This window comes from Paroedura picta, chromosome 8 (assembly GCF_049243985.1).
Source record: "Paroedura picta isolate Pp20150507F chromosome 8, Ppicta_v3.0, whole genome shotgun sequence".
Taxonomy (NCBI): domain Eukaryota; kingdom Metazoa; phylum Chordata; class Lepidosauria; order Squamata; family Gekkonidae; genus Paroedura; species Paroedura picta.
Genome location: NC_135376.1, coordinates 84,220,589 through 84,242,604, shown reverse-complemented (window position 1 = coordinate 84,242,604; position 22,016 = coordinate 84,220,589). Strand labels below are relative to the sequence as shown.

General features: G+C 46.0%; 1 protein-coding gene across 7 annotated transcripts in view; it reads left to right on the top strand.

The window, feature by feature from the left end:
- Window positions 1–19,718, top strand: part of SLC16A9 (solute carrier family 16 member 9) — a 46,138-nt gene extending 26,420 nt beyond the window's left edge. For 6 of the 7 annotated variants that reach the window (XM_077350657.1, XM_077350660.1, XM_077350656.1 and 3 more), the window contains 4 exons: window positions 10,887–11,030; window positions 11,606–11,701; window positions 13,046–13,963; window positions 16,259–19,718. In XM_077350657.1, coding sequence (XP_077206772.1) covers window positions 10,887–11,030; window positions 11,606–11,701; window positions 13,046–13,963; window positions 16,259–16,443 — 1,343 coding nt within the window. In that variant the 3' untranslated portion in view covers window positions 16,444–19,718. Of the gene's footprint in view, window positions 1–4,748; window positions 5,133–10,886; window positions 11,031–11,605; window positions 11,702–13,045; window positions 13,964–16,258 lie in introns of all 7 variants that reach the window. The other variant, XM_077350663.1, reaches the window with a different exon arrangement.
- The last annotated feature ends 2,298 nt before the right edge of the window (window positions 19,719–22,016 follow it).

The window sequence follows — 22,016 nt, the reverse complement described above, 5'->3', positions numbered from 1 at the left end:
CAGACGGACAGAAGGCCATTATTTTATAGCCAATTAAAATTCTGTGTTGCAGGGCTGGCACTGGGGAAAGTGATAACCTTCGGATGTAAGTTTTCCTCCTTTCCTGGGATCTTTTAATCAGTGGGTGGTGTCAGGTCTATTTAAAAACTAACACTGAATGGATGAGGAGAGCAAAACCTTATCTTCCGCACCAGGCCTTACTTAGCTGCACTCTGTTTATTTCAGTCTATTTCTTCCCGCTCGGCTGGTGTCTGAATCAAACCGAGAAGGGGGAAAAAATGGCTTCAAGCATGGGAGTAAGGGGCAATTAAAGAAGGGAGGTTTTGTTTCCTTTAGCCACACACATATTTTGTTTAAAAATAGACTCTCCACACTCTGCTTGCTTTACATTTTATCAGGATGGGAAGGACTTCAGGGAAGAACAGCACGACTGGGGAACTGCGTGAGGGAAAGGCTGAAGTCTCTTCTTCACATCAGCCACGAATTGGGCCCCTACCACATGGAGGAACTGAAGCAGGGACCGATTAGGCATTAAACCCACTAGGAAAAGTCCCCATGGGTTGGCAGCTGGTGGGAGGGGCAGGGGCCACCCAGCCTTAAGCAGGTGGCCTCTCTCATTCAGTTGGATGCCCTCGCTTAATGCAGGTGGGAGGAGCCGTTATGGGAGAGTCATTTGCGTTCTCCCTTGATATTCAGGAGGATGCCTCGGTGGGTGTTTCTTGCCACTTTAACTGGGAGGTTCCAACATGTACCCACTGAGGTGTCCTCCTGACTTCAAGGAGAAGGACCATTCATGGTAAATGATTCAATGGTCATTCTCCCTGCATGGGACTGAGGAGCAGCCATTGCCGTGAGTGAGCTGGCTTCCTAGGCCATGCTGGTGAGCAGCTGCCACCACTGCCAGCAACCAAGCCAGCTGCCCATCTGTGCCTGCTTTGGGGGAAGCAGGACAGGGGCAGGGCCCTTTCCAGGCTGTTTTCACCTCTCAGTCCACCTGTGAATGGAAGAGAACCTGCAACTCATGTCTGGTGGTGATGTAGGGTGGGGAACCCAAGCTGAGCCTGTGGTCTCTGTACTTAGCTCTCTCTTGTTACCACCACCTAGTACTCCCAAAAAGTAGACTGTGTAGGTGGCAGAAGCTGCCATAGACATTTCCAGAGATTACTGATGGGCATAGCCTTTAGCAGTTTTTAGATGAGACACGTTAGATGTGTTAAAGATAAGAGGTCATAACTTTCAGATTTTCACTAATTTAATCATTAGAGTCCCTGTCCCTAGTCAACACCTGGCTGATATCTTGTATGTTCGCTTCTCAGTCTTCTTTAGCATGAATGGAAGAGTTAATAAAGGGCAAGTATCAAGCAGCCGTCCTCTGTTGTTACGCAGCACTTTACAGAATACAAGAAGACAGGCCCCTGCCCCAAGGAGCTCGTAGTCTAAAATTGGCCACAAGGATGATGACTCAAGGGAGAAAAGCGGAGGTCAGGATGAACAGGGAAGTCTAGAATATGTGTTTCAGTTTCACCTTCTTACTTATTGTTCAGTAGGGAAGGGGTGCTTAGAGGTTGCGCCAGAATGTATCTGTAGAAGCAGATGTCTGCCTGCTCTGATTGCAGCCCTTCCCACCATGCATGACTCAAAGATGTCATTGTGTTCCTACACTAAAACTTGCGAATAAACTAGTGCAGCAGGTCATATGGAAGAACCTTTTAGGATGCAGGGGATAGGGTGATCAGATCTCAAACACTTTTCTACTCTGTGTTTTAAATCTGAGTTTAAAGGATATATTGGTATGCTTTGTCTTTAACGGTAAAATAATAGTCATCGTGTGAAGCAGGCCTGTTTATGGAAGAAGGTTCAGTAGGATGACAAGGGAGGTCAAGAGGAAGAAGAAGAGAATAGTGTGTGTGTGTGTGCGTGCGTGCACAGGGCTTTTAGCTTGCGAGGATCAAGAAGGCTCAGATTTCCAAACATCCCCCTCTTAATTTACAGAAACCATTAAATCTGGGATTGAGAATCTTGTGCTCTAATTTGCAATCCACACTGGGGATTCTCAAGTATTGGATGTACCAATTCTATATCCAGTGCCCCTAAATCACGTAAGGATTGCAGAAAACAGTTGTTGTGCTCTTTTGTGATTCATGCATCAGGCAGGGGAGGGGAGGGGGTTATGTGAGGCCTAGGTAAAAAGATAATCTTCAGGCATCTGATTGTGCAACAGTTCCTTCACAAAGTGTCCATTTCCCCCCTGCAACCCCATATTTTTGCAGCATTCTTTCCCCAGTGGCCAATTTTATTACAATGTTGTTCAGCCCGCAGGGCGGAAAACTCCTCCTTGGGATGCAGCCTAAGAGAAGATTGCGGTGAACACATAAATAGGTTGGGGTTCATTTGGCAGAGCAGGGAAGCCTGGCCTGCCCTGAAATATTTATCGCCGGTGTCTTTGTAAATAATTCAGTGAATCTCAAAGAGCATGTCAGACGGACATCCTAGTTAAGATTCAGAAATGACATTGGCGGCTGAAGGAGGGGAAAGACTTAGGCTTTGGTCCTCTCCATGGCAACTAAGGCTCTGTGGAGGTTGATCATCGCCTGACGCCAGGAAGATTTATAACAAAACACCCAGCCTAATTTCTCAGGCATCCGTCCGCCTTTACAGTGTTCTTTGCTGCTGAACAACTTGATTTCTGTGTTCTGTCCCAAGAGAGTCGGATTGTTCACTGAGTGATGCCTAGGCTATATTTTAAATGATATAGCTTGACGTAAGGCGTAAGTCGAGAACAACTTACGGGGGATTTTGCTGTGCTGCGTTTCATCCATTCAGTTGTCTTCTGCAGCTGTATGAAATAAAGTGCTTTGATGACTCCTTGGGGAATTGGGCAGTTAATCTAAGCATTCTGAAAAACACTTATGCAGGAAGGAAGACTGTTTACTGTATTCACGGTTTACCTGTCAGGACCTTGAGCTACCTCCTCCACCCCTTGTCTGTTGAACTACAACTGAAGACTTCCTCCTCATTATCATTAATAATAAACTGCAAATGGTTTGGGATGCTTTAACACATTGTTGATTTGCTTCTTGTGTAAAAAATGGGGCTTCAACCTTGGGCTGGTTGAGAATCTGTACTAATGCATTTCAATTTGAACACAGACTGTTTCTCCGTTGTGGTTTCTGGGCATGGTCTCACCAGTGGTGGCCCCTGGGCAGAGCTTGCTCAGAACGTTTTAAGAGGTAAATGAAATTTTGGTGGTTGGCATCTGCCTCCCCCATTATAAGGAAGCCTGGGGGCAACACGCGGGCCTGGGGGACAGGGATGTGCTGTCCTCCTTGGTTCTGTTATCTTAACCTAGGTGAGGGTCACAAAGTTGGGTCCTGTAATGCTTCATTAAGCAAGCTCACAGAAGCAGCTTCATTCACGCTTGAGCTATGTGCTCCTGACCGGATCACCAGCAGGTACCAGTTGCCCTGGTAACAAATACATTTGTCTGCTTTGTCTCAGCATTCCTATCTCTGTTTACCTCTGACCTTTTGGATAGGGTAGCTCTGATGCCTGGCCAGCTAAATCAGAAATGCTGACCTTCAAAATCCAAACATCACCACAGCACATTTTCAAAGGTAAAGGTAAAGGTATCCCCTGTGCAAGCACCGGGTCATGTCTAACCTTTGGGGTGACACCCTCTAACGTTTTCATGGCAGACTCAATACGGGGTGGTTTGCCAGTGCCTTCCCCAGGCATTACCGGTTACCCCCCAGCAAGCTGGGTACTCATTTTACCAACCTCGGAAGGATGGAAGGCTGAGTCAGTCTTGAGCTGGCTGCTGGGATCAAACTCCCAGCCTCATGGACAGACAGCCTCAGACAGCTGCCTTACCACTCTGTGCCACAAGAGGCTCTACATCTTCAAAACTGAAGGGGAAAAAAGCATCAATGTCCACAGGCTGGTTTCCAAGCTGGCATTGCCATCTCTTCTTGTCTATTCATTCTCTCCCTGGCTTGGTCTTCAGGACTGCTTGCTGTTCTAAAATCCCTCAAACCACTCTTGGCTGTTCTTGGACAGCGTTTCACCACCCAGGTCCATTCCACAGGCTATATTTTTCGGGTACTGGGCATAGTCCTGGGAGGTGTAGCACCTGCCCTGATGTGCGGCTTATTGGATCCAGTTTGGATAGGCAGCTTCAGGACTCAGGAGGCATTCCTGGCATTGCCCTGGGACTGGCCTCCCCTGGGTTGCTCCACCAAGAGATGGACCTCTCACCTTCACTCAGGTTCAACAGTTTGGGTGTTTTCTCACTGTTCCTCTTTGTGTGCCTTGGGCTGTTACCAGGATTAGCCCTATTGTTTTCATTACCACCTCTGGGAAACATGTTCACAGAAAGACTATCAGACCCTGCCTCCATGCGTGACTCACCTTTGGTACCAATCACCACTACGATAGGAGAACAGAAGATCCTAGAAACAGAATTGAAAATGCTGTTCGGGTCTCTCACCTAGGGCCAGTAAACCTTGAACCGGCTGTTACTTCTGATTTGAACACCACCTATTGTGTCCTAGATCCTGAGACCCTCCTTCTGGGCTATCTTTCCTCCATCTCTACAGTCTTCCTTCCAAACTTGATGCTCTCTCCCATACTTCATGCCACCCCTCTACTTTCGTCTATCATGGTTTTTCCTGCCCCTTCAGTTTCAGTGGTTTTGGAGTCCTTCTGTCCCCTCAAAACTGACAACCTTCTACCATTGTCCTTGCTTACAGCTGAGTGACTTTTCTCTTCCAAGTCACCAGCTTCACAAACTGCCTTCAGCCAGTCTAGATCTTGGTTGTTGCTCAGAGGTGAGGGGTTGGAGCATCAACATCATCAGAAGTAGCCTTGGAATCTTCTCATAACTCCTCAGTAGGAGACCAGATGCCTACATTTCCAGCTTAAGACCTCTAGCTCTGTAGAACCATTCATCTGAGTTACCACGTGGAGAGGGCTAGATGTCAAGCCAACCTACCCCCACCAATTCAAGATCCAGTCTTACAGCTGGTGTATTTGGATGCCTGTGGTCCAGCAGCACTCCTCATGCTTCCTTGGCAAGATTGGTTTAAAGTTCTAGAGGTTTCCAAACGTTCTGTACCTGAAAGCCACAGTTACAGGTAAGCAACCTGTTCTTCTTTCAGACCAGGCATCCAGACTTTTTGCAAGAGGGGACAGAACTCAGGGGGCGGGGGCGGGAGGGCGGTGTCTGAGTTGAGGATAACTCAGGCTTGTTCTTGTTAGTACCAAACTGGAGTTTGTTCATGATGTGAACACAGGCTCTCTGTTAAAAGATGGATTGGGAGCTTTCCCCCACACATTGGACTATATGTTGATTTACCACTGTATCTAGAGCAATACTGATCACACTCATTTTAAGTATAATCTCTGGTGTTCCATTGGGAGAACATGATGTTTTTGTTCTTGACGTGACTTCTACCTTGCCAGGATTTAAACCTACCAACTGTTTCTCCTTACACTGTAACCTGTAAAAGAAATTAAAATTACCTTTATGCTTGGCAGTGACACCAATCCCTTTCTTTTGAGCCACAACTATTTGGGTGAGTGCGTGAGAGAATGTGAAGCTAAACATTTGGCTACTGTCACAAAGACAACTTTCTTCTGCTTTCTAGCAGAACTTCACTGTTTCCTGATGATCCAGGTGACTCTTATATGCTAGACGTGGGTTTTAAATTTTAACCCCAAATCTGAAAAGCGATTTTTAAAATTATCTGACGTTACGCATAGAATGTTATTGTTTACTTTGGGAGTAGAGAAAATCAGAGCTAGGGAGGTTTTAAAGAGAGCAATCACCTAGAAATCTCAAGAACAGGTGTTATATTATACAGCAGCTGTTTACCAATTGTTCAGAAATGGTTATGATATTCACATCTTCCTTCTCGTCATTGTCTTTTAAAGTTTTATCATGATACCATTTTATCTTTTAGAGCTGTGATTTTTTTTTTGATGTTTTGTAATGGCCTATGGCTACACAAATAAAATTGGGTGTTAACACACTCCTAGAAAGGTGAGGCTTGGGAACCAGGGTTCAACTATTCCTCTCACACCTTGCCTGGCCCTCTAGCGGTTCCAAACAGTAATTTCCATATGCCTCTTGATGAAGGGTTCCTGTCCAGGCACTGCTGAAAAATTAATGTTGAGTAATCTTTGGACAGGACAGACTGCTTCTTTGGGAATGAGAACCTGCTGTCTCATCCTCTTCCTGATGTGCCAGCACAGTGATTCTGTCGAACAGATGGAGCGTATTGTGATCTTGCAGCAACTAAGCTGTCACGGTTTTCTCCTCCTATGCTGTCATGTCTCTGTCTTACCTTGGATTTCAGAATCATCCTCCAGAGAGGCACTTGTTTTCAGATGGCGCCTCCCCAAACTGGCAGAAGTTAAAGATCAGGGTTTAAAATGGTATATGGGCTTTCTACAAGGATGCATTGCCAGCTAAAACCCTCTTCTCAATGACTCTCGTGTCGAATCCCCAGAGTTAAAAAAAGGAAATTAAGTGCTAAGATAGGGATGGCCAAACTGTGGCTCTCCAGATGTCCATGGACTACAGTTACCATGAGCTCCTGCCAGGGGCTTATAGTAATTGTAGTCCATGGATATTTGGAGAGCCACAGTTTGGCAATCCCTGTGCTAGGAGGCACTTTCAGAGAGGAAGTTGTGTGTGAATTGACCCCTCCTGGGCAACACTTGGGAAGTCTTCAGTGAGAAGATCAGTAATGATGGGCAGGCTTCTTGAACAGCAGTGTGTCTACTCTGAGCAGTTTCCTGTTGTGACATACAGCTGCAGGGAATGGTTAAATGGAGATTCATGGAGGGCAGCCCTCTCCAACCCATGACTTGTAGAGTCTCATCTGCTGGATTGCTGCGAGTAACATAAAGGCAATTTTTTTTAAGGCTGGTTTTTCAAAGAGAGCCAGTGCTCTGTAGTGGTCAGTGGATTCTTATCTGGAGAAGCAGGTTTTAATTCCCCACTCCTCCTCCACGTGAAGACTGCAGGATGAACTTAGGCCAGTCACAGTTCGCTCAGAGCTCTCAGCCTCACCTACCTCACAGGCTATCTATTGTGGGGAGAGGAAAGGAAGGTGAAGCATGGTGCTAGCAGGGCTTCATGGAAATGGTAGTTCATGGACATCTGGAGAGCCACAGTTTTCCCACCTCTGCACTAGGGCCTTAACACTGTTGAGATCATGACTCTGACTTCCAACTCTTTCTGTCATATGACTGATGTTGGCCTGACATGTTCTTGAATCTGAGGGCCTTTTCGCATGGGGATCTTTGTTGCAAATTGTTTGCGGAATGAAAAATCGCCATTTAAAATAGTGGAATTCGTCGTTATGCATACCTGCCTTTGTAGTGGAATCAGTTGCGTTTTTTAGCGTTTCCCACAGGCTTCCGGTCTCGGCAGAAATCGCTAGAAAGGAAGCGCTATTGCCAAGCTCGTCCCGCCCCTGGCCGTCAAGCAGCCAATGGGCAGCCGTTAGCATGCTCCCAAACAGCCCCTTTCCCTTTAAGAAAGGTTTAAAAAAAAAAAAACAGACCCATAGCAACGAATCTAGGTAGATTCGTTGCAACGGAGAGACCCATCCAGCTGCCTAATGTGAGCCGTCGTTTGATTGTATGATCGTTGGCACGCTGCCTCGAGTGATAAAAAAAAAATCCCCCCCCCTCTCACGGGCCCGATTTTCGGCTGAATTTATGTGTAAAAAATAAAGGGACTTTATTTCAGCAAACGGGCTTTTATGTGGTTTGTGCTTAGTGACTAAAGGTGAAGGACTGAAGCCAGGGAAGCCTCTAAACAGAAAGAGGCTCGCTGGTGCGTTTATCCCCGCTCGCTCGGAGAAAAAAAAATGGTGATCGCTTCGCCGGAAGTTTGGAGGACAGGCTCAGGAGGAGGGACTTTGAAGAACCAGCAACAATGGTAACGCACAGGTCTTTAGCGCTACTGTTGCAGATTGGTTGCAGGAGTGTATGGCTATCCGGAGGGTGAATCCACTTTTCTGGATTCCCCTGAAAGCGCTACAACGAAGCGCTTTTTGCGGGTCGGTTTCAGGATTGTTGCAGATTGTCTACGACGTCGTGGGTTATGGCAAATTAGTAGCGTTTCCAATTAGTAACCATTGTGCTATTTTGAAGCCGTGCGAAATGGCCTTCAGTGAATCCTGAGATTCTGCTGCTGGGGATTTTTGGTCTGTAATTTAGGACATGGGCAAAGCCTAATATGCCAAACACGAATCCTTGCTCTCTAGAATGCAGTTGTGTTTTTATGGAACACAGAGAAATTGCACGGCAGATGGAGAACTTCAGCAGTGATGTTACTGAGGAAATTGTTCCTTAAGAGCAAGGAAATGGTAGGAGCCACTTTTAAAGAGAAAACTCCCCCACAATATCTCTTCCTTTGGTGAAAAATTGCTTGTTTTGCAATGTTGTTTTTTTGCCCAAGTTTTCTGGAGCCAATCACATTAACATGACAGTTACGTATTATCAAGGAAACTGAGCAATTTGTACTTGAGATTTCCAACCACTTATTTGTATTTCTGTCTCAGAATAACATACCCTCGTGTGTAATGTTTTGGGGGAAAATACAGGATGCACTGTCAAAAAAGAAGGAAAGGAACTTTGAGCCACGTAAATGAGAATTCATGTTGATGGTACCCTTGGAGGCATTCCTGGTCTTTCCGTTTTGTTTTCCTTTCTGTGCTTCCGATCTTCTAAGGGAGGAAATGAAACCATTTTTCCATCTTGGGATGCTTATGCATCGTGCACATTGCTTTTGTTCTTCTATTTATTTATTTTGCTCCCTGTGTAAAATTTAAAAACAAAACAATTTTCCTTGCAGTGGAAAGTGTACACATAATGCTTGTCCACTGCAAATTTTACTGAGAAATATATGCTAATAATATGCTTAAAGTTTGGCTCCTCATTTGTTTGCACATCCATTGTGTACATCAGACATTTTTGATCAAAATTGCACTTTTTACCCTCTGCTGGTGCTGGCAGACTTATAGATGAGCAACAAGTCTTTTAAAACAGGGTTATTCAACCTGTGGTCCTCCAGATGACATTTGGTGGCAGGGGCTCATAGGAATTGTAGTTCATGGACATCTGGAGGACCACAGGTTAACTACCCCTGTTTTAAAAGAAAGGGAAATAGTGAGAGGCTATAACTATTCTGATAAATATTAAATATTTTCTAGGAGAATTACTTTTGAAAGCCATCATGGAGTAAATATTTCTTTCTTATCTTTGCACTGAATGGTGCTGCTAGTACAAATCTGAGTGAAATTCATTCTTTCAGTTCCAGAAGCTATTTCTTTACCAATGATGTCCATGGTGGGGTATACAACCCAGAAGCAAAGAGGGGTATGAAGGATGTACTGGATACAGCAGTCAAATTATATGGCAAACCGCCTTGGTGGTCTAGGCTCAAATTAAAGTTGAACCCTTCTGAGTCAGATACCCACCAGCACATGCTTGTCAGGGGCTCATGGGAATTGTAGTCCCTGGCCATCTGGAGAGCCACAGTTTGGTCACTCTTGATACAGATATATGTAGATGTTGACCAAAGAGCCTTCACCTTGGGCCACTTCAATGCTTTACCATCAGCTCCTTTTGGAAGGGTGGCCAAACATTGCTCCACAGCACATTTAGTGAGAAAACAGCTGGTTATGTCTGTACTATTGAAAATTAGCCTATTATATGGCTTTGAAATTATATAATCTGTAGAGGTGTTGCTGATCCTTTGTACCTGTCTTAGCTAATCAGTATTTGTAACAAATGTATTTATTTACCAAAGATTGTAGGACTTTCCCAAACTTGTTAGAACAGAAGCGTCTGAACTGCTGATGAAGCAGAGGTCTTGAATGGAGCGTGGGGACATCTGTTGATGCCAGAGACTGCGGTCAGAAATTGGGAGGGGGGAGGGGATGACATCCTGCCCTGCAGGGGGAGAGAAAGAGGCAATGCTTGTCCATATTGCTAATTGTAGCGCATACTTCAGGGATAACAGTGCATTCCCCCCCCCCCTGTTTATTTCAGAATTTCAGCATGTTAGAGCACAATACCTAGAGGCAATCCATGTGTAAATACAGGGGCAACTCTCTATAGAACAGAGTAGCAGAATAGAAGTACAAAAGGTGTAGGTCAAATGTGATAAATGGCAATTCTTGTACTTTTGCTCCTTGGAATCAAGAGATAAATCTGTGTAAATCTTAGCCGGCTTAGAGATGAAGTAAAAATCAGCGTTCAGCTGTAAGCACTTGTTCTCAGCACCCGGAGAGAGCCAGGACCACAAATTCTACTGGCGTGAAGGTGGAGGGTGACTCTCTGCTCTAGGGTACCATTGAGCACGGCAAATTGAGACGCACTTCCTGGTTGATTTGGCAATGCTGAATAAGAGTCAAACAGGTATTCCTGTTTCTCCTAAGACTGGGCTACTGCCTGTTGTGTTAAGGGAATGACTTTCTGGGACACTACCAGTTGTATCTGTGTGTTCATGGAAGAAATGCCAGGACTAATGGATGGATGAACAGCTTTTTATTGTGATCTCAGCATGAGTACAAGTTGTAGCAGGTGACAACAAGACTGAGAAACTCCCCAGAAAATCCCAACATATATACAGATAGCAGACAATAGATCTTCCACCATTGCACGCAATTGGCTAGATTGTATTTGACTGATTTAAATTGATTGGATCCAGCAGATGGGATCCTTGCTGCGCATTGATCAGTTGCGTGTCTGCCTGTGCCCTGCCTCGGAACTCAAGCTTAATCCTTGGCAGATGCACATACACAAGACAGCAGGATATGACATCACAGTTTCTGGGTTTTTTTTTTAACCCCTTAAAAACCACACAGGTCCTGTTTGCAGCGCATGTGTCTCAGCGTTTGGAGCAAGACCCGTAACCATCTTCAGTGGCTTCATGGTTGCTAGTGGACTGATGATGAGCAGCTTTGCACCTAACCTCTACTACCTGTTGTTCTCCTATGGGATTCTTGTTGGTAAGAGAAGTCACAGATCCTAGAAGAAAAATCTTCTAGAAGAGCATAACGTTCTAAAGTGAATTGTTGGTACTTCAAATCTGCCGTCAAATACTTCAGTTCTCCTTTGCACATGTAAGTGCAAACAATGCTATGTGCAAACAACATAACATTCCTGATTTAACAGCTCTGAACTACAAAGAATTTCACCAGGAACTACCTCAAACAATCCTGTACTGAATTAATGTAGGTTGTGTAGCAGGGCTTTCTGGATTTAGACCCAGCTTGCGAGCCTCCACATGGGGCCTGGGGATCTCCTGGAATTCCAACTGACCTTGAGACTACAAAGATCAGTTCCACTGGAGAAAATGGCTGCTTTGGAGAGAGCACTCTGTGGCAGTATTCCACAGTGGGGTCCCCCCTCTCCCTAAATTGCATCCTCCTTAAGCAACCCGCTTCAAATCTCCAGGAATTTCCCAACCTAAAGTTGTCAACATGGAAAATTATCTGTCTTTTTGAGTGCCGCACATCATCAGAATGGCTTCTTTGACAATAGGGAATTCTTTATTTGTGATAAAATGTTCTTTTGCTTTCAGGGCTCGGGTGTGGCTTATTGTACACAGCCACGGTGACTATTACGTGCCAGTATTTTGAGAAACGTAGAGGCCTTGCCCTTGGCCTCATTTCTACAGGTAGGGTTTTTCTATTCTTTTTTTTGCACAAATTAATCTTTTCTGTTGCAAAATGACTCTGTACATGTATAACTCTTCTACACAGTTCAGAAACAATGCAAGACTGGGCTTATTTAAACTTTGGTTCGTATATGATGCTAAGATTCTATGAGACAGCATAGTGCTATGCTTAAGCATGGTGGCCTCTAATCTGGAGGACTGGGTTTGATTCCCCAGTCCTTCCCATGCAGGCAGCTGGGTGACCTTGAGCCCGTCACAGTTCTCTTAGAACTGTTCTTAAACAACAGTTCCCTCAGCCCCTCCAACCTCACAGGGCATCTGTTGTGGAGAGAGGAAAGAAAAGGAGTTTGTAAACCATTTTGGGACTCCTTTGGGTAGTCAAAGAGTCTTCTTCTTTACTCAGACCTTGGCTGACCTTGAGAAAGGCTGGTTTCACTCTGTAATTGGGGAGGGGCAGTGTTCAGTAAACAAGCCAGGATAGACATGCTGACATCACATGAGCCTATAGTTAAGATGGACTGTGGTTAATAAGCTTCACACTAGGGTCTTAGAACCTGGTTTGATGGACCTGGGTATAGTCTGCATGGGACTTTTTAGCCACTGCCAGCTCGAATAAATCCCTGCCATCTACACTGAACGATTTCCACTTTGATTTTGGGCGCTTTAAATTTTCCTTCTGCAACATGCATGATTGATCTGGAGTGACCCTACCTTTCCCCTGCGATATCCAGAAGTGGATATAACCCTCGATATTTCAAAAATCAGCATCAGTAAATGTGCAGATCTCTGCTTTTTGCGAGTTAACTTCCTGCCCGTGCCTCCAATGCTGATGTAGCAAAGCAGTCTTCTCTGACTGGCCAGGGCGTCAGTTCAAGGACTTCCTCATTCCTGATTTCCCTTAAAGTTTCCCTTAAAGTGACTGTGCTCCAGAAGCCCTAACTTTTCTCAGCAGAAATTTGCCTCTAGGAGTTATTCCCCCTCCTCTGCTGTATCCAATCCTCTCCCCCCACACACACACATCAAGAAAAGAGACTCATGCTGTACTCTGAGCTTTTCCAATTGAGTGCAGAACACTTTCTGTTTCAGTTGGGGGGGGGGGATAGAGGAAGACCCGAGTTCAAATTTGTGCTTAGAAATCCTGGGAAAAGCCAATTTATATAAAGTCATGAACAATGGATCAGTTTCAGTTTAATTTCTGTGAAAGAAGACTTGCATAATTTTATGGTTGGGGGTCACCACAACATGAGGGACTGTATAAAAGGGTTGCAGCATTAGGAAGATTGAGAACCACTGATCTACAAAATGGTTCCAGTGTGGATTTTAAAGTGTCTCTCTTCCCTTCAGGATCAAGCGTTGGACTTTTTATATACGCAGCGCTGCAAAGGAAACTCATTGAGCTGTACGGCTTAGAAGGCTGCCTGCTCATTGTCGGCGCGTTGTCTCTAAATATACTAGCCTGTGGGAGTCTAATGAGACCTTTGCGCTCGCGTGGTTCTTCCTTACCCGAGAGACCGTGCCTAGACAAGATTCCAGACCAGTACCTCATTTACAACGAAAAAGAGAAGAGCCTTTATGAAGACAATCTAAATATCCTGGAAAAGGCCAGTGCAGAGGAGAAAAGCATGACCACAGCGCCCAGCAGCGGTTGCAAGCAGGACTCTCTTGTGGACAAGAACAGGCTGTCGTCCGGAGCACCGAAAGAGACAGACGCTTACAAAATGAAAGTGGCGGAGCAGTCCTATTTCTGCCAACAGCTCCTCAAAAAGAAATGGCACCTGTATTTAGACTACTGGGCAGAGACGCTGGGTCTTTTTAAGAACAAAGTCTTTTCCTCACTTTTTATTGCCATCTTCTTCTTTGACATTGGCGTGTTTCCTCCTTCGTTGCTCATGGAGGACATAGCCAGGAGTTCAAACATTAGTGAAGAAAACTGCATCATTCCACTTGTTTCCATCATAGGCATTATGACCGCCATCGGTAAACTTGCCTTAGGGATATTAGCTGATTTTAATTGGGTTAATACTTTGTATCTGTATGTCCTGACCTTGATAATGACTTCGGTGGCACTGGTTTTGATTCCCTTTGCCCAAACGTACGTAATGCTGGCCGTACTTTCAGGGGTCTTGGGTTTCCTGACGGGCAACTGGTCCATTTTTCCGTATGTCACAACAAAGACTGTGGGAATAGAGAAATTGGCACATGCCTATGGTATATTGATGTTCTTTGCGGGACTTGGAAATAGTCTGGGACCACCAATTGTAGGTAAGAGCGCATTTTAAACATGGACATACATTAAGTGTCTTTTCCTGATTTCCGCCCTCCCCTCCCAATAGCACCTTCGCCTTCTGTTTTTGTTTTATGGACAATCGCGTTTGACTTACGGAGACCCTATGAATTAATGACCTCCAAAAAACCCCAGTATGAACAGCCCTGCTGGGGCCTTGTGAAAACTGAAGGCCATGGCTTCTTCAGTGGAGCAAATTCTATTAGTTTGTGGCAAGTGCAGAATTTGTTTAAATAAGAAATAATGGAAGGAAGTAAATGACATTGTTCCTGCTATTTGGATTTCATTGTCAGTGGGAAAAGTTTCCCATTGGATATTAAAGCCTATAAACCAGTGGTTCTCAACCTGGGGGTCGGGACCCTTTTGGGGGTTGAACAACCTTTCACAGGGGTAGCAGCAGGGCGAGCAGCTTGGCGGGGGGGGGGTACCTCCACTGTTGCCTCTCCTCCTGGAGTCACCCACCAATTTATATACAATTAATAAGCAGTTTATATGCAATCATGAACAATGGATCTTCACGGCATTGATGAGTTTCAGTTTAATTTCTGTGAAAGAGCACTTGTACAATTTTATGGTTGGGGGTCACCACAACGTGAGGAACTGTATTAAAGGGTCACGGGATTAGGAAGGTTGAGAACCACTGCTATAAACTATACTTTGTTAGGGCATTCCCTCCCTCAGTTATCTTATTGGAGCCCGGTGAAGTGGTTGGTGTAGTTGTTAACAGCGGCAGCCTCTAATCTGGCGAGCCGGGTTTGATTCCCTGCTCCTCCACATGAAGCCAGCTTGGGTGGCCTTGGGCTAGTCACAGTCCTGTTAGTGCTGTTCCCACAGAGCAGTCCTGTCAAGGCTCTCTCAGCCTCATCTACCTCACGAGGTGTCTGTTGTGGGGAGAAAAAGCGAAGGGGATTATAAGCCCCTTTGAGATTCCTTTGGTGAGCGAAGAGTATAAAAACCAACTCTTCTTCTCTTGAGCGGTTGTTGTTACTCCTCATTCTTCCCAATGGGTGTGCCACAAATGCAATGTCTTAACTTTGTATTTGCTAGAATGGGAATGCCTATTTTTTTTTTTTTACAAATGCACTACTTTTTAATGAAAAAACAAACAAACTAGCTTCACGTATTTTTATTAAGTACCTGGATGTCTAGTTGAAACATGTTAATCATGGCCCCCCAACCTATGTGAGTCCGTGGGCACCTTTAGAAATCTGACACAAGGATGGTGGGCTGAACCACAAATTGGCTGTCAAGGAGGCAGAGCCGCTCGCTAAACGTCTGGGAGGGAGGCTGTGTCTTCCTATGACTGTATTCAACGCAAAAAAGCCACACCGTTCATTTCCCAATGTTGTAGATAATCAAAAAATGAAATCAAGAGGCCAAAACAATGAATCTCCCATCCACTCTTATTTGTGTTGTTAGGTGCGAAGTCGTGTCCGACCCATTGCGACCCCATGGACAATGATCCTCCAGGCCTTCCTGTCCTCTACCATTCCCCGGAGTCCATTTAAGTTTGCGCTGACTGCTTCAGGGTCTCCATCCAGCCACCTCATTTTCTGGCGTCCCTTTCTTCTTTTGCCCTCGATCGCTCCCAGCATTAGGCTCTTCTCCAGGGAGTCCTTCCTTCTCAGGAGGTGGCCAAAGTATTTGAGTTTCATCTTCAGGATCTGACCTTCTAAGGAGCAGTCCGAGCTAATCTCCTCTAGGACTGACCAGTTTGTTCGCCTTGCAGTCCAAGGGACTCGCAAGAGTCTTCTCCAGCACCAGAGTTCAAAAGCCGCTCGCCACTCTTATTAGGTCTATTTAATCATTCAACTTCTTGGCAATCAGAATGGGGTCCCGGGTAAGTTTCTCCCATTTTCTGATTCTTCCTCAGTGATTATGATATGTTGTTAATTATTATGGAACTATCTGTTTGTAGATTTTGGAGTGGCAATCATTGAGGAAGAGTCAGAAAATGGGAGAAACTAACCTGGGACCCTGTTCTGATTGCCAAGAAGTTGAATGATTAAATAGACCTAATAAGAGTGGGTGAGAGAGTCATTGTTTTGGCCTTCTGATTTCGTTTTTGGAATGCCTATGACTGTAGCCTGCTCAAGGGGGGATGCTTTTAGAAATGAACATATTCTTTAACATATCCCTCTCGAGCCACCCAAGAAGCATCCATCTGGCAGCCGTTCTCCAGAGGGATGTATTTAGGAACTGTTGATCTTTTCAGTCAACTGTGTGTGCCTGATTGTTGTCCCCCCCCCTTTTTTTTTCTTTTTCTTTTTCAGGTTGGTTTTACGACTGGACCAACTCCTACGACACAGCATTTTATTTTAGCGGGCTCTGTGTCTTGTTCGGAGGGCTCCTTCTGCTGGTAGCTGCGCTGCCGTGCTGGAACCGCCTGGGCAGCAGCCACCAGCCTGAAAAACCGCTTCCAAACCTCTACTCCTACAAAGTCACAGCCACTGCTTAGGTGCCAACCAGGAGCCATTGATTGCCTTTGACCCAGCACAGCAAGACGTTTTAGTACATTTCCCCCATTTTTGTTTCCAAAGCAAGACAACTCTTGTTGAAGTTTAGGAGTGGGGGGAGGTATCACTTTGCTTTGGGGTTTGATCCAGACCCTCTGGCACGCGTGGAAGACTCAGCGCTAGTCGTGGCCAGCCTGATCTCTTCCTGCAAAAGGATCATTCCAGAGGGCAGCCATCTTCGTCTGCACTAGAAGAGCGGCTTTCCGGTCCAATAGCACCATAGAGACCCATAAGATTTTGGGAGTATAACCTTTCAAGAATCTGACAAAGGGAGCTTTGACTCCTGAAAAGCCCATGCCCTGAACCCCCCCCCCCCCAGATCTTGGTCTCTAAGGTGCTTCTGGATTTGACTTGAGCAGCACTGCAAGTTTTTTTACTTTCCAGGTGCCAGCACTGAGAGAATGCCACTTGTGCCTGCATAACTGGAGTGCAGCCAGTTTATCCGACCCAGAGCCCGGGTGGGCTCCTTAGGAATGTCTGAGGTGTGTGTGGAACGGCTGCATACATGCTTTCCCACTGGCTTCGGTACTGAGGTGGGGGATACCCACGCGGAATCCGGAAATCAGCTGGGAGCCTTTTGCACGCGCAGAGGCCGGACAGATCTGTGGACACACACAGTTCTGTCGATTAAGGCCTGTGCAGCATCTCCATCCCGCCATTTCTTTTCTTCCCCTCCCGCCTTACTTATGGTATATTTTACTACATTTGCACCAGCTCTTTATTTTTTAAATGAACGAAATGTATTTTATACAAACGTTGCGTAAACTTTTATGCTTATCTTTGACAAATGACGGGACGTGCTCCTCTCAGAAATCTTGATTGCTCTGTAGGGGAGAGACTTGTTAGAGAAGACCTCATCCTAGCAACCTGAATGTAATACGAATTGTTGGTGCTCGCCTCCCAATACGGTAAACACTTTCTGTTGTAAAGTCTCCTTTGTTGCTTGGAAAACTCAGACCAACTGGGCGAGGGGGGCACATGTAGATCTTCAGTAACATTGGGGAGAGAATGACTCCCTGTGGGACCCCCGCGCCCCAAGGCTGGCTGCTGAGAAGTTCTCTCCCCTAGCGCCACCCTCTGTCCGCGACCTTTTAGGGTTGTGCCTTCTCTTACATTGGCTAGGCGTTGGCCTAACAACCCATAATCAACAGTGTCAAATGCTGCTGTCAAATCTTATAGAAACAGCAGTCCTCACCCTCCTAAATCCAGCTACCTTTGGAGATCATCTGTGAGGACAACCAGAGCTGTCTCCATCTCATGGCTAGGTCCAAAGCCAGACTAGAATGGTTCCCCCAGGAAAATCTGCAGCTACCCCGTAACCACTAGCTCAACTACCTTACTCCAAACTGGTAGATGTGAGAACGGGTGGAAATTGGCTGGGTCCAGCCTCAGTTTTTTCGAATGTGGTCCCTTTAACCTCTCCGGGAAGGTCCCTGAAGCTAGGGGAAGATAGATCTCCCAGAAGGGGACCTGTACCTCCCCCCTACACCAGTTTTCACGAGCCATGAAGAACACAGGACAAGGGGGTATGTGCTTGGCCAGACAGCTGCTAGAGTCCTGTCCATTTTGGACAAGGAAAGTAGGCTGAAGTGGTCCAAATTAGGACCTTGGGATGGTCAAGAGGCCTCCAGTTCCCTGTCTGTTTCAAACTCAGCAGATAGTTCTTGGCAAAGCAACAAGATTTTCTCTGCAACAAAGCTCGAAAAAGCCTTGCAATTAATGTCCAATTGAGCCATTTTGGACGATCCTTTTAAGGATGTCAGGGGTAGAATTGTTCTAAATAATTGAGCTGGGCCTTAGCTGGCAGAGTCAACAGGGGCTGCAAAATCTGCTGCTGAAGATGCTGCTCTCCAAATAGCTTACCACTCTCTTCATCATAAGTCTGTTTCCCCCTCCCCTAAAACTGATGGAACCAAAGTCATGAAGCCAAGGAATAAATGGCTTAGGGAGAAAGTCGGGATATAAATAAGTGAAATAAATATCAGATGGAGAGAGAGGCCAGTTCTTTTATTAATAGAGATGTATGGTAACAGCAAGCAAAGTGATTTGTTTTGTTATGGTACTTGGGTTGGATCTGGGTTGGGGGCGGGGAGGTACAATCGTCCAGGGCCCACTGTTGTTCTCGAAATCCCTGCTTAGTTCAAGGGGGAGTTCACTTTCAAGCTTTCAGGTATCTTAACGCTGCCCCCAACCCAACCCTTTTCTCATTCCATGGTCCGTAGACAAGAAAGGGACAAGCACATTCAGCTCATGCTTCTTTCCCTAGAGTTTTTGAGGTCACGATGACATGCAGTCTTGCCAGCTGAGGATTTCACAACAGGGCTTTGCGCATCAGTGGACTGGCTGGCACACAGAGCGCTTCTGGTTAAAAGTGCCATCTCGTGGCCAAAGATGAAACTGTCTTCCTTTAAAGACAGCGACTTTTTAGTTTCATTTCTACTAAAAGTTTTCTTCTTCAAGGCACATTGAAACACCTTCTCTCTCTCTATTGGACTGGCTTCTGATATTATCGTACTACTACTACTAGTTACTAAGTGTTGTCCAGTTGCAACCGACTTACGGCAACCCCTCCTGGGGCTTTCAAGATGAGATGGGCAGAGGTGGTTGATCATTGCTTCCTCTGAGTAGCAGCCCTGCTGCTCTTCCCTGGTGGTTTCCCAACCCCACTCCGCTTCAGAGATCTGAGAAGTTCGGGTTAGTCTGTGCTCTCCTATAATTTTCTAATTCATTCTGTTATTTCTCCTGGTTTCTCCCGGCCACACTGAATTTACCTGAACTGGATTCCAAAACAAGTTATAAACATTTAACCAGCACTGGTCCCTCTTGGGGCCGTACCAATGAACTTTTCTCCACCATCACAACTACCTATTCGTAGTTAATTCAGTTCCTGGCTATAAAAGGTCGTATTCCACAGTTATTCAGGGTTTTTTTCATTGTCTGGTAAGGGCGCCTTTGGCTTCTCTATTCTTTTAAAATTCTCTGAACAGCTGGCACTTCATGTTCATGGGTAAAAAGTAGCCCCTCCCCCCTGCAGCTCTGCTGGCTGATTGTTCTTGTGCCATGTTGATGAAAAGTGTTCAACGAGTGCTAATTGCTAAGCGATGATCCACAAGAGATACGCCATCCTAAAACAAGAGCTGTGGATGCAAGCAATTTTTCACATGGTCTAATACTTTGTAAGGGCATAATACAATCAATTAAAAAACATTGAATCATGGATGTTGAACTTTACTGATTGTGAAGGCTGCATCTGGCATAAGTGTAATGTGGCTGGCCACATGTGCCATAAATCATAGGATCATGGAATTGGAAAAGGACTTCCAGGGTCATCTAGCCCAACCTCCTGCACACAATGCCGGAAATGCACAACTACTTGGCCACCCACAGTGACCTCAGTTCCATGCCCAGTTGATACCCCCTCCCAGAAAACCAGAATCCCTGGTCAGTCTGGCGATGGGCCTTTCCCTGGGCATGCAAGAAAGGGCCACAAGAGCCAAGTGCCTACAAAATCCCTTGTGCCCACCCACTTACTATCTGCCAAAGTTCATAAAATCAGCATTTCTTCTAGCCTCTGCTTAAAAACTTCTAAAGAAGGAGAACTCACCACCTCCCAAGGAAGCCTGTTCCACTGAGGAACCATTCTTACTGTCAGGAACTTCTTCTGGATGCTTAGGGGAGGGAGAACCTAAGAGAGAATGCATGGGAGTGGAGGTCAACCTTTTCTTTTGAAACTAGCAAGTGGAACCCTTTGAGGAGCAACCCATTTCTCTGGTTCCTTGGAAGTTTTTCTTCCCATTTCCTAGATCACAGCCACAAATTCTTCCATCCTTCCTGAAGCAGCAACACCCACCATGCCCAGGCCTCAGCTGCAGCAGCTGGAGAAAGGGGAGGAGGTGGAAGGTCGGGAGGAAGAGCTCAGAGGGGAGACATAGAAATGTGGGTGCACAAACAGGAGCTGTGTGGCTTCTCTTCATAGAATCATAGAGTTGGAAGGGGCCTCTTGGGTTATCTACTCTAATGCTCTGCACTGTGCAGGACACTCACAACCCTATTGCTCATCCACCATAATCTGCCACCCCCTTGAACCTTCACAGAATCAGCCTCTCTGTCAGCTGGCTATTTAGCCTAGGGTGACCAGATATCTGGCCCTGCAAAGCGGGGTGTGCGGTGGTGGCAGAAGGCGGGCCCTTAGAAGGATGGCGGCAGGGTGGCAGCAGTGGCGGCGGGCCCTCCGTCCTCCTTCCCCCCTCCCTCCCTGACTGGCCTTAGGGCAGTGGTGGCCTGGGTCTAGGGAAGACTCTAGGCCTGGTCCTGGAGGAGGCAGGGAGGCCTGGAGGAAAAGGCCACCCAGAGGAAAAGGCGGCAGCAGAGCTGGCCGGGAAGCCCCGCACCAGAGCCTGGGGGCCTGCGCGGGAGCCTCCTAAGCCCAGGCTGTCTAGTGGGCTGCATGCCGCATGGGCATATATATATAGTGTAAATATGTGAACACCGCGGGGCACGGGGCAAATGCCCCAAATGCGGGACTGCCCTGCCAAAGTCGGGAAGGATGGTCAGCTTAATTTAGCCTCTATTTAAAAATATCCAAAGATGGAGAGCCCACCACCTCCCGAGGAAGCCTGTTCCACTCAGAAACCACTTGAACTGTCAGGAACTTCTTCCTGATATTTAGACGGAATTTCTTTTGAATTATTTTTATCCCATTAGTTCTGGTCCGTCCCTCCGGGGCAAGAGAGAACAACTCTGCTCCATCCTTTATAGGGCAGCCTTTTAAATACTTGAAGATGGTTACCAGATCCCCTCTAAGTCGTCTCTTCTCTAGGCTAAACAGACCAAGCTTCCCCAACCTTTCTTCATATGTCTTGGTCTCCAAACTCCTCACCATCTTTGTCGCCTTTCTCTGGACATGCTCCAGTTTGTCTACATCCCTCTTCAACTGGGGTTCCCAAAACTGAACACAGTACTCCAAGTGAGGCCGAACCAGAGCAGAGTACGGCGGTACCATCACCTCCCGTGATCTGGGCACGATACTCCATTGGATACAACCCCAAATCCCATTTGCCTTTTTAGCCACTGAATCACAATGCTGACTTATGTTTTATATATGGTATACTAAGACTCCTAGATCCTTTTTGCACATGCTACTGCCAAGACAAGTCTCCCCCATCTTATATTGTTGTATTTGGTTTTTCCTACCTAAATGCAGAACTTGACATTTGTCCCTATTGAACTTCATTTGTTCAGTTTGGCCCACTTCTCAAGCCTATCAAGATCAACCTGTAATCTGTTGCTGTCTTCAGTTGTGTTTGCTACCCCTCCCAGTTTAGTATTGCCTGCAAATTTAATAAGTATCCCCTCTAATCCCTCATCAAATCATTTATAAATATGTTGAACAACAGAGGGCTTCTTCTGAAGCACAGGGCTTATTCCTGGCAGTCATGGCTCTGTTGATGCAGGCAGGGGCCACCACCCTGCCTGTCCCTGCCCAGTGCAGTTTTAACTGCTGCATCCCTTGCTT